This window comes from Erpetoichthys calabaricus, chromosome 4, assembly GCF_900747795.2.
Source record: "Erpetoichthys calabaricus chromosome 4, fErpCal1.3, whole genome shotgun sequence".
NCBI lineage: Eukaryota > Metazoa > Chordata > Cladistia > Polypteriformes > Polypteridae > Erpetoichthys > Erpetoichthys calabaricus.
Genome location: NC_041397.2, coordinates 150,170,204 through 150,183,483, shown reverse-complemented (window position 1 = coordinate 150,183,483; position 13,280 = coordinate 150,170,204). Strand labels below are relative to the sequence as shown.

Below are 13,280 nucleotides of genomic sequence, written 5' to 3'. Positions count from 1 at the left end.
CATTCTTTTAATTGTGAGACAGAACTGTCATCTCTGTCTTGTCATGGAGCACAGTTTAAACTTTTGAAAAAGAGACAAATGTTTGTTTGCAGTGTTTGAATAACGTTCCTGTCTCTCTACAATCTCCTGTGTTTCTGCGCAAATCTGTGACCCAAGCATGACATTCTAAAAATAACCATATAAACATATGGTTTCTACTTCGCGGATTTTCCTATTTCGCGGGTGGCTCTGGAACGCAACCCCCGCGATGGAGGAGGGATTACTGTATATTAAAGCAGTCATATTTAGTACTTTGTTGCATATCCCTTGCATGCAATAACTACTTGAAGAGTGTGATTCCTAAACATCACCAGGTGCTGAGTATCTTCTCTTCTGATGCTCTGCCAAGCCTTCAATACAGCCATCTTCAGCTCCTGCTCATTTCTTGGGCTTGTCTCCTTAAGTTTTTGCTTCATCATATCATATTAGATTGGATTTAAATTGGGTGACTGGCTTGACCATTTAAGAATTTCCATTTTTTTAGCTTTGAAAAACTCATGTGTTGCCTTAGCAGTATGTTTGTGATCATTATCATGTTGTAGGATGAAGCACTGTCCAAGGAGTTTGGAGGCATTTACTGGAACTTGAGCCAATCAGATGTGTTTATACATCTCAGATTTGTTGTGCAACTGCCAACAGCAATTTCATCATCTATGAGGATACGTGTGCCAGTACCTGTGGCATCCATACATGCCCAAGTCTTAACACCCCCACAACTATGTTTAAAACATGAGATGGTGTACTTTGGATCTTCTTTTTCATCTCCACACTTTGCTCTTGCCACCATTCTGATGATAGTTCATCTTTGTCTCATCTGTCCAGAACACCATTTCCCAGCATTCTCTTTTAAGCACTGTAATACGGCTCTCCTGTTTTTGTGGCTCACTAATTTTATGCATCTTGCAGTGTGACCACTACATTTCTGTTCATGCCAAGTTCAAGTCTTTTGCAGATAGTAGTCTCTGACACATATGCACATCTATCACCTGAAGACTGTTTCAGATCTGTCAGACAGATGTTTGGGTTGTTTTTCTTTACCATACTGAGGATTCTTCTGTCATCAGCACTGGACGTTTTCCTTGGCCGACCAGTCCCTTTGTGATTATTGAGCTTACCAATGCTTTCTTTCTTCTAAATTCCAGGCAGTAGACTGAGGTAATCCTAAGGTTTTACCAATGTCTCTAATGGTTTTATTATTGTGTATCAGCTTCATAATTGCTTCTTTGACTTTCATTGGTACAGCTCTTGTTCTCATTTTGAACAATGGTAACTACAGATTCCATAGGTAGTCTGTAGGTAGAAGCAAGCCTGGGTATCTTGTGCCTACACAAATGAAGCAATGAAACACACCTGAGTAGTCATAAACACCCTTGACGCCAATTGTCCCAAACATTATGGTGTCTTGAAATGGCAGGAACATATAGAAAAAGTGTAATTGCTATGTGGTGTAACCAAAATGTATGCAGATACCTCTAAATTAAAGTCTGTAATATGCATGTTAAATCACTTCTGAATTGTTTAATATGTAATTTTAAACTGTTAAAGATGACACTGTATTTATTGAATATTAGCTAAATTTCAAAAATAAACATTTTATTTTTGAAATTACATTTTGCTTGTTGTTTTCTATTTTAAGTTGGGGTTAACTTGCTACAGCTTAGAGGTATTGTTTCTCTTAACACAACACAATGTAGACCTTCAGCAGGTCTGGCAATTGAGGCAATCAGCATTATCTTGTCATGTGTATTTTAGTGATTGCATTTAAAGCATGTACAGTGTAATGCATCTTGATATTACAGCATGACCAAGAGTTGTTTCACAGACTTGTAAAAGATCTAAAGGCACTGTCCTATTCTATAATAGTTTTTCTTATACTAATTTGGACAAGGAAGCAAGAGAATGTGGCTCTGCTTATGCAGGAAAAATCCATCCCAACTTTGTCAATGCTGCATTTTAAATTAAAAGTGTACGGCATGAGTGCTGAATTATGCTAATTTTGTATTTGTATTATATTTGTTCAGAGGTTTCTGTTTATTGGTAGTGACCAGATGTGACTGACATGTAGGTGTCAGGGAATAGTTTTCGTCCAGTTCTCTTGTAATTGTTTTGAGGTAGTTTAAATAAAACAAAGTTAGCATTTTTTTTTTCTAGGTATTAAAGGATATTGTTGTGCCCCACATGCTGTTAGCTGTTACTGTTATTTGTTGAGCTGTGCACCCCTGTATTATCATGGTATTTCCCTCTACTTACCCTTTACGTGGGGGTAAGTGTACTCATCAGATTTGTTACCGGGTTTATCTGCTGTTGCACCTTAAGATTATCCCACAAATACATAGATATACACATACACACAAACCTTAACCACAACAGTGCCCCATGAATGACACACACACAGCTGGTTAATCTCTAGCACTTTAAGCCACACAAGTGCCTTAGGAATAACAAGGCCTGTCACTCTCAGCATTTTAAGAGACATACTTATTATCGGCACGAACAACATATGATATTTTAAATATATCTCAGACCTAAATATTACTTGTGGTCTCCAGTAATATATTCAAACCCATTTATCAGCCAAGAATGCCTTACTTTGCATACTGTTCCCTACTATTGGGTGGAGCTCACACCTGCAGCCTTAATAAACCTCGCAGCACAAAGAGTATGGCGAACCTCTGGCAGCACCAGGTGGTCAAAGAAATATATCTTATTACTTCAATCACTCTAGACATGAAGACAAATCATGGAAAGTTAAGAGCAGCGTGGTATTTATTACAGGAATAATAATACCAGTAGAGAAAGGCATAAAAGAAAATGTGGATAGCAAAGTCTGGATATACAGTATATAGTCTTTAGAAAAACCTACAAAAATTTAAAAGATGTCAAGGATGAATGTCATCCTGGTGGTGTTGATCTAGCACTCATAGTTGTTCATTAGATGCTTTTACTGACGATCAGATGGAAACTGTGCACATTGCTGGCACCCTCTTCTGACTTAATTCTGTTCTCCTCGTCTTCTGATGTCGCTCTTCAGACGAGGCATATTTATTATAAAATTCTACCGGGGCTTCACAACACGTGATTGTTAGATATTATGATTGGCTGGCTGTGAATATGATGAATGAATTCACTCATCTGTTTTCCCAAACAATAAAACTTTTTGATGTTGCTTAGTACCTACTAGCATGTCTTCCTTTCCCAGGCTGTAAACCCATTTAGCAACTTGCTGTCCCAGATGCCCATCCTTTCTCAGATTATACAGTAATTGATAGCCTAAGGCATGATCATGTCTTCCGCTTTTTGTCCGAACAGCTGTTTAAAAGTTAGGTACAATTGGGAAGAGGATATGCTTTGATGTGTCCTGTGTTTAAGCTCATCTAGTGTTGTCTTGAGCAAAATATAATGAAAATATAGACCAAAATTTACAGATTTTGTACCCCACAACAACCCCCTTTGTCTGGTCATTTATTAACATACCTGTTAGTCCCACACTCCCAGTGGTGTTATAAATTCCCATGATGCTCACTTAAAGCACCTATGTCTCGTAATGAACATGTGTCTCATGTAGGTACCACATTATCTCTTGTTTTGGTCATATCCAAAATGTATCTTTAAGATATGTAAGTTAGTTGTGGTATGTAGCAATCTGAATCTCTCTTGTCTACACACATTTCTTGTCACGATCCAACCCTGGAAATCACTTACCTTGTAAGTGTCTTCTATCTTAAGGCTGTATTGTTTAATATGTACTGTCTGCTATGTATTGCTTTGTAAATTATTGTCATTGATTGTACACCTGTAAAAACCTGCGTTTCCTTTGTATATATTTCAGTTGATAATAAGGTACTTTCAGTGAAATTCTTCAAGAAAGCTCACCTTTGTTGTTTTATGTGGATATGTCGAGTTGTTTAAACTCTTTGGCTGTGGTGCACAGAGTAGGCAGAAAAGAAACCTTAAAGTAACCTTTTGAAACTAAAATGTTAAGGTTTTATATTTGACACTTGGGCAAAATGAAGATTATGTAACAATCTCATCTAATATTTCAGTTTTAAACAGCAATGCATAATGTACATGTGATATTTTATAGAGGTTAATATAATAAATGCAATTAGCAGAATTAAAGCATTAATTTGATGCTGATTAACATAATTTTTTTTTTTCTCTAAAGGTATGCTCTCTTCCAGAAAATGCTTTATAGTATTGATGAGACAGAAGGCGGATTTGATAAGTTCACTTTTGCCTATCAGTCTTTTGGAGTAAATAGACAACAGGATGGTGGTCTTTATTTTAAAGAATGGGCCCCAGGAGCAGAAGCTGTGTTTCTCACTGGAGATTTCAGTAAGTAGCACAAATCTTACATATTCTATCCTACCTCTTAGGATATTAATTCAAGTGCATGAAATCATGGTCGCCTAGGCAACGTTTCTAAGTTCAAATCTCCAACCTATATAATGAACTTCATCCTTAAGGAAAAGTACATTATTTTGAATGATTTATTGCATGAAACATACAGATGGCATGTTGTTTTGCTTCCCTTTTGTACCTGCATTTGACTCTATCCTAGTAAGAAATTCCCTATTCAGGTTTTTATTATTAAAAGGAACCTCTAGCAGGTGGTCATATACTGCAGTTAATTTTAGAGCTGACACATTCTTCTTGTGCTGTAAAACATAAAGCACTTACTTCTCTCAGATAACCTTTTTAAACCTGTGTTCCTCTCTAAAATATAATGTCCATCAACTCTTTACCCTTTGAAAGGCTTTTGACTTTGCCAGGAGGGAAGCTCTTATAAGAGCTTCTGATGACATATAAATGTGTATCTACTAATGACAAAAGCTCAAAATCTCTATGGCAGAATTTACTTCTAATGGTTTTTCTTGTGATTCCTGAATATAGCTTAAATGCTCATCATTTTAAGTGGTCTTGACACATCAGGTCAATTTAAGACTCCTGGATATAACCCTTTAGGTTCCTGAATGAGTTAAAAAAAAAACAAAAAAAAAAAAACTAAGACTAAGAAGTGTCATAAAATTGTATCTTCTGATTAGAATCAAGTGATTAATTAAATCATTGTTTAATAAAATGAAAAACTTTCATTCAAAAAATGTAATGAACGATCTAAAAAGCTGATTTTGTCTGCTTTCTTTCTTTTTCTTTCTTCTGCTAAAGTCAGAAGAGAGTTGTGTTTAAAATAAGGTTAGAAAGTTCTGCATTATAATCGGAGAATGCATCTAAAACATATTTATAAACTCTTCTGAAAAGTAACAAATGTTGGTTATTTCTTGATTTGCACTATAAAAACAAACAGAAAAGCATTTTATTTTTACAGACAGAATATCTATCTTTTCACCACATTAACTTAAAATTTCTCACATACCTCAAAAATGCTTATGAAAAGTCAGTGAAATACTCAATTTCAAATAAAGTATCCCCAGTGTGCCTGTTGCCTCAACCGGTTTATCAAAGAGACCACAATTAAAGATTTACTTACAGTACTGTATATTCCAATTAGATTTAACTGAATTTTGCAACTGCTGTTGTAATCCCCTTTCTCCCTAGTCCCACATATGGGGTGTATGTATTTTACATATAAATTAAGACTTCTAGACATATGTTCTGTATTCAGAGGATTTGTTCAACTGTATTGGTTATAAATATTTGCATCCACTCCTGTACATTTTGATTAGCATTATATGCAGGTACAATAGTTGAACAGTACAATTACTTAGTAAATATGGAGATTTACATACCCAAAATAAAAAAAAAATCTTAACTACTATACAGAATGCAAAACAAAAAAACTTTTTTGAAGTACTTGAGTTTTTTTACCTGCAAGTGAATATTATATTATTTTTGTGCCTTATTATCTTAACTTTTAACACATGCCTAACTAGCTGATAATATGCTGGTAGACTGCTGTGCTGATTTTGGACTTGATAAAACACAGTGGACCAACACCAGCAGATGTCATGACTCCCCAAATCATCAGTGACTGTTGAAATTTCACACTGGACCTCAACCAACTTGGATTCTGTGCCTCTCCACTCTTCCTCCAGACTCTGGGACCTTGATTTCTAAATGAAATGCAAAATTTGCTTTCATCTGAAAAGAGGAATTTGAACCACTGAGCAACAGTTCACTCTGTTTTCTCCTTAGACCAGGTAAGGATACGTCTGTGTGTGGTGGCTCTTGAAGCACTGACTCCAGCTGCAGTCCACTCCTTGTGAATATCTCCCAAATTCTTGAATGGGCTGTGCTTCACAATCCTCTCAAGGCTGCGGTTATCCCTGTTGCTTTCCTTCCACTCAATTTTCCATTAATATGCTTGGATACAGCACTCAGTGAACAGCCAGCTTCTTTAGCAATGACCTTACCCTCCTTATGTGGCCTACTGAACCAGACTGAAAGACCATTTAAAGGCTCAGGACACCTTTGCAGTTGTTTTGGGTTAATTAGCTGAGTGGAGTGTGACACCATGAGTCTAGAATATTGAACTTTTTGGCAATTTTCTGAGATACTGAATTTTGGGTTTACATTAGCTATAAGCCTTAATCAGCAAAATGAAAAGAAATAAACACTTGAAATATGTATCACTCTGAGTGTGATGAATCCATATAATATGAGTTTCAGTTTTTGAATTGAATTACTGAAATAAATTAACTTTTCGATATTTTATTTTCAGATGCACCTGTATATGTGTGTGTATGTGTATGAATGTATATGTGTATGTGTATGTATGTATATACGTGTATGTATGTGTATATGTATATATATATATATATATATATATATATATATGTATATGTATGTATGTGTATATATTGTATGTACAGTACTGTGTAAAAGTTTTAGGCAGGTGTGAAAAAATGCTGTAAACAAAGAATTCTTTCAGAAATATAAATGATTGTTTATTGTTATCAATTTACAAAATGCAAAGTGAGCGAACAAAAGAAAAATCTAAATCAAATCAATATTTGGTGTTACTACCTTTTGCCTTCAAACCAGCATCAATTCTTATAGGTACACTTGCACAAAGTCAGGGATTTTGTAGGATTACAGTCAGGTGTATGATCAACCAGTTATACCAAACAGGTGCTAATGATTATCAATGTCACACGTAGGTTGAAACACAGTCATTAACTGAAACAGAAACAGCTGTGTAGGAGGCTTAAAACTGGGTGAGGAACAGCCAAACTCTGCTACCAAGGTGAGGTTGTGGAAGACAGTTTCATGTCATGGCAAGATTGAGCACAGCAACAAGACACAAGGTAGTTCTACTGCATCAGCAAGGTCTCTCCCAGACAAAGATTTCAAAGCAGACTGGGGTTTCAAGATGTGCTGTTCAAGCTCTTTTGAAGAAGCACAAAGAAACGGGCAACCGTGAGGATCGTAGATGGAGTGGTTGGCCAAGGAAACTTAGTGCAGCAGATGAAAGACGCATCAAGCTTATTACCCTTCGAAATCAGAAGATGTCCAGCAGTGCCATCAGCTCAGAACTGGCAGAAACCAGTGGGACCCAGGTACACCCATCTACTGTCCGGAGAAGTCTGTCCAGAAGTGGTCTTCATGGAAGAGTTGCAGCCAAAAAGCCATACCTCCAACATGGAAATAAGGCCTAGCGACTCAAGTATGCACAAAAACATGATGAGTCAAAATTCGAAATATCTGGCTGTAGCAGAAGGCAGTTTGTTCGTCGAAGGGCTGGAGAGCGGTACAATAATGAGTGTCTGCAGGCAACAGTGAAGCATGGTGGCGGTTCCTTGAAAGTTTGGGGCTGCATTTCTGCAAATGGAGTTGGAGATTTGGTCAGGATTAACGGTGTTCTCAATGCTGAGAAAAACAGGCATACTTATCCATCATGCAATACCATCAGGGAGGCATATGATTGGCCCCAAATTTATTCTGCAGCAGGACAACGACCCCAAACATACAGCTAAAGTCATTAAGAACTATCTTCAGCGTAAAGAAGAACAAGAAGTCCTGGAAGTGATGGTATGGCCCCCACAGAGCCCTGATCTCAACATCATCGAGTGTGACTGGGATTACATGAAGAGACAGAAGGAAGTGAGGAAGCCTACATCCACAGAAGATCTGTGGTTAGTTCTCCAAGATGTTTGGAACAACCTACCAGCCGAGTTCCTTCAAAAACTGTGTGCAAGTGTACCTAGAAAAATTGATGCTGTTTTGAAGGCAAAGGGTGGTCAAAGCAAATATTGATTTGATTTAGATTTCTCTTTTGTTCATTCACTGCCTTTTGTTGATTGATGAAAATAAATGATTAACACTGCCGTTTTTGAAAGCATTCTTTGTTTACAGCATTTTTTCACACCTGCCTAAAACTTTTGCACAGTACTGTATGTATGTATATGTGTATGTGTATGTATGTGTGTGTGTGTGTGTGTGTGTGTGTGTGTGTGTGTGTGTATATATATATATATATATGTATATATGTGTATGTGTGTGTGTGTATGTATGTATGTATGTATATATATATATATATATATATATATATATATATATATATATATATATATATATATATATATAATAAGAGGAAAGTGGAGCACCCAGAGGAAACCCACGCAGACAGTGGGAGAACATGCAAATTCCACGCAGGGAGCACCCGGGAAGCGAACCCAGGTCTCCTTACTGTGAGGCAGCAGCGCTACCACTGTGAAATTTACACCTCTACAAAACATAAAAGAAAAAGTTAAACTTAAGTCTTAAAGTGGGGAAATTAATCATACTCTGAGTACATTGCTTATAAAAAATGAAATATTTGATGTGCCATTTTTAATTTCCCCCTGGGATTAATAAAGTATCTATCTATCTATCTATGTATCCTATCTATCCTATCTATCTATCCTATCTATCTAATAGTTAAAGACAATAAGCTACCCATTATGGGACTGAAAACTTTTAACTTCCTAGGGTTGGTCAAAACATAGCGGATGCATGCGTAAATGTGGTTCAAGGCTTAAGAAGACTGAAATCCATGCATAAAATAGAGCTAGTAAAACCAAACAGACTGTTCATTCATTCACCCAGAAAAGTGTTCCAAAAGAGAAATTAACAGCAAACCTCCAGAGACTAGAATCTCTTGATATTATATAGAAGGTAGAAATTGTAGAAAAAAAGATGGTTCACTTAGATTATATTTACACCCAAAAGAACTAAACAAATATATGAAAATGGAACACTTCCAGTTGTTGACAAGAGGGGACATTTTTGGTGATGTTGCAGGAGCCAGATACTTTTAAAATTAGACGCTTCAGCATGGTTTTGGGAAAATTGTCTAGAAAAAGAAAGGTATTGACTTTATACATTTAATGCAGCATTTGGTAAAAATTATATTCTAGTACCTGATTACTATTATCATTAACCATAAGTGGCATTATTTAAAGAGACCATGACCTTAATCCACACCAAGCCCATTTTGGCACGCCATGGAATCCCAGATGTGGTGATAACAGATAATGGTCCACGGTTTAGCTGTGCAATGTTTAAGGACTTTGCAAAAGTTTGAGTTCAGGCATGATTTCGTTGATCAGGAAAGCAGATGATTCAAAAACAGCTCATTACCTTGCTCTGCTAAATTATAGGTCAACTCCTTTCTTAAATGGCTTATCACCAGCTGAACTAATGTTTAATAGGCGATTAAAAACCAGAACCACATGTAATAGAATGTTTTTGGTGAAGAGAACAAAAATGTAAATGAGAGAAAAACAAGAGAAAAATTAATTCAAAAGAAGTACTGTGACAAAGGTGCCAAAGTCCTGGAAGAACTAACTCCCAGTGATAGAGTAAAATTACTTCATGGGAAACATTGGAGCATCGAAGCTCAGGTTTTAAAGAATGTATGACAAAGGTCTTATGAGGTTAAGACTCTACAGAAGAAACAGAAGACACCACTTAATTATTCCTGAAAAGGAACTAAATGACACAAATGAAGTACAACTGAGTGAAAAATTAAAAAAACATAGAACCTGGGACTGAATCTGGGAAAAAGCAGTGATTAGAAGATTTGTTAGAATAATTAAGCCACCTCACCAACTCATAGAACAAATGTAAAAGCTTGTAAGAAATTGTATAAAATGATATAATCAGATTCAAATTAATAATAGAGGTAATTGATGACAGAGTAAAAGAAAGACCTGGTACTGTTAGAAATGTATAGCCTGTGAAGTTGTGGGATATGTAAATTTTTTGTATAAAAATTTTTCTTGACAAGAGAGATGTATCATATGGGTTGTACAAGATTTGCATATCACATAGTCGGTATGAATATATGTGGATATAATGGGAGAGATTGTAAACAAGACAAATACAATTAAATAAAGATTTGCAATGGTTATATTCTGAATGTTAATAGCGTGGGGTGATAATTAAATCTAAAGAGTAATTATGAGATTATGTAGCATTTTTCACAATATGGAGAAACTGAATAGAATCAATCTTTGAGGTAAAACTTTACTTAAGGGGCTGACTTCCATAACTATTAAAGTCTCCCAGTATGATTACTTTGTGATAATCAATAGCTAATCCAGATATTACTTTGCTGTTTTAATATGAGAATAAAATAACTATTTAATTCAACTTTAATATGTAATGAAGCACATCAAAGGAGGTAATATTGACTAGACTTTTACATGATGTTCTTGGAACATCATTAATAATTACTCTTCATCCTCTAATGTTTATAGTGATAAATAAAACAGTCAGTAGAAGCCTCAACTAAAGGAGCTGATTAGTTTAGTATGTATATACCAAGTTTAAGTAAGGGCTATTTATAATCCTTGATCCGGAGCCTGGACGTAGCTCTAATAGGATTATTTAAGATTGTCTCCTAACTTTTCCAAAAAAACATCCAATTATTTATATACGTTATGCTCAAGTCTGTAACCAACAGTAGATCATAGCATACACTGTATCACATTTATATAATCTTGGTATGGGCCAAGCATAATTCAATATTTCTAGTTTGTGTACACATATATATGATGCCGCTCTTTAATATCTTTAATTACTGGATACAAATGTCATTAGTGCTGACATGTAATATAAAATTAGTGACTTCATCACTGGCAAGTTCAGTCAATATATTTCTGTGTCAGAAACCTGAAAAGTGTTCAGCTAAAGTTGTGAGTGTTGTATTTTCAGCATTTACATTCCTGTTGGTGGATGAAAACAAGTTCCAGATCCATATTGGAACCTGAATTCAGTACTACTTCTAACTGTAACCCATTCATCATATGGTGAAATTGATGCTGCTGAGGCAACGTGATGATTAAAAAAGTGGTTGGAGGGCCTGACATCGAATCAGAAATGGCATATTCATCTGAGCTAATTGAGCTGGTACAATATTAAATTGAACTAAAGCCATTAATGCCCTGGTTTGGCCCTGGAAAAGCCCATGTTTCCCACTACAGGTAGTCTCCAAGTTACGGACATCCGACATACGACTTTCGAACGGGGCCACATCTGCTCCTTCATCTGTCTGGGGGATGCGACACAGGCTCAGTAACTGCTGCTCCGTCATCTTCGGCCTGGGGACGCTGCAAGTAGTGGCTGGATAGAGGCTGGAGGGGGGTCGGTTTCGCTGCTCGTGCAGTGTAGTGTCCCTCAGGCAGCTCTGGATGATGAATGGGGTGGTGGAGGCAGCACCCGATTCATTCTCAGTTGGTGGCTGGGTGCGTGGCAAGCGGTGACCCAGGGTCCAAAGTCACCAGGGCTGCAGCTACCGCTCATGTTCAGGATGCAGGTTTGATGGGGCGGAGAGGAGCAGTTCACTCCATGCCCACCACGCCGCTACTGCTCCTGACTGGACGGAGGCTAGATGGGGCAGATGGAGGCATTTCACTGCCTGCCCACCATGCAGCCTTGCAGTGTCCCTTGAATGACTGCCCCGTTCGTTCTCTGTGGGCGGTGGGTGATGTTGCAATTGGTGACCAGGTTGTGGCTGAACAGAGGCCATTGAGGGTGAATGGGGCAGTGGGGGGCAGCATTGTAGTGTGCCTCGAGTGGTTGCCTGTTGAATGGGGGTGGTGGTGAGCGATTCACTACCCACCTTTGGTCGCACCCTGTTCGTTCTTGGTGGGCGGACGCTGCAGGCAGCATACTGTATGCAAGTGGAGGTGACTGTGTGGTGGGCTGGTGGTGAACCGTCCCTCGTTGCCCCCATTCATTCTCAATAGCAAGTGTGCTTGTACTTTTACCTACATAGCAGGAAGTTGTCTCTCGTCAGTACACCAAACATGCTGATGAGGCGTGCCTTCCTGCTGTGATAACGTGTACAGTGCTGTGCAGAAGAGCTCATCTTAACCTTTTGTGTTCACCCTTCAACAATGTCTCTGAAACACAAATCTGATGCAAGTGCTGTTGATACAGTAAAGAAGACAAAGGCCATCACCATGGAAAATAAAGTAGAAATAATAAAAAGGTCAGAGAGAGGTGAAAGTCCATCATTCATTGGCAGAGCACTTGGTTACAGTCGGTCAACAACAGAATTTATTAAGATAATGTACCTGTTCTGACTTGCATACAAATTCAATTTAAGAACAAACCTACAGTCCCTATCTCGTACGTGACCTGTATTGCTAAATTAACTAAACTCATTTTCAATAATAAGTTATAATATTGTCAGGAGAATTAAAGCTAAGCATACAACATTATGTACACAGCACACATGGTCGTGGTGGACCCATGGCAAAAAGGTGAATTACATTAATTTTTAATCCAGATCCCATCTCATACCTGCGCTAATGAATAGACATTCAACATTAGGATAACGTTTTGAGCCTGCAAGCTTTTGTGACTGCTGGGCTACTACTTCTGTTGTTTAGGTCAAATGGAATTACAGTAGTTTTAAAATTAAAATAGTTTGAGGTGATTTATATTCAGCACAGCAACCTTCATTAAAGGAGTGGCTGTTTTTATGCACAAGAGGCTCAAAAAATTCACCACGCCACTGCCTCAAGAGACAATAGTCAATAAATGCAGACTTTGCAGTGTTGAAAGTTACTACTTATACAGTATAAGTAGTAAATATATTTTTAATAAGTCATATTTCATTGTCATCATTTAAGTTTACTTATCCAGATGAGAGTCATAGAAGCAGAAAAATGCTAAGCTGAACCGACCAGTCAATGTTTGTCAGCATATTATTCAATACCTACTGTGGTATTCCAATACACTCCAAGGCTAGTTGAGAGATTCAGTTTATCCAGCATGTCCTCCATTAGATC

The 13,280-nt window shown here is 37.3% G+C and overlaps 1 protein-coding gene across 1 annotated transcript in view; it reads left to right on the top strand.

Annotated features, from left to right (window-relative positions):
• The window catches only part of gbe1b (glucan (1,4-alpha-), branching enzyme 1b), a 1,026,151-nt gene that overhangs the window by 161,823 nt on the left and 851,048 nt on the right, over positions 1-13,280 (top strand). Inside the window, exon 2 of the mRNA XM_051926986.1 lies at positions 4,206-4,374. Within this exon, the coding sequence (XP_051782946.1) occupies positions 4,206-4,374 (169 nt within the window). The remainder of the gene's footprint in view (positions 1-4,205; positions 4,375-13,280) is intronic.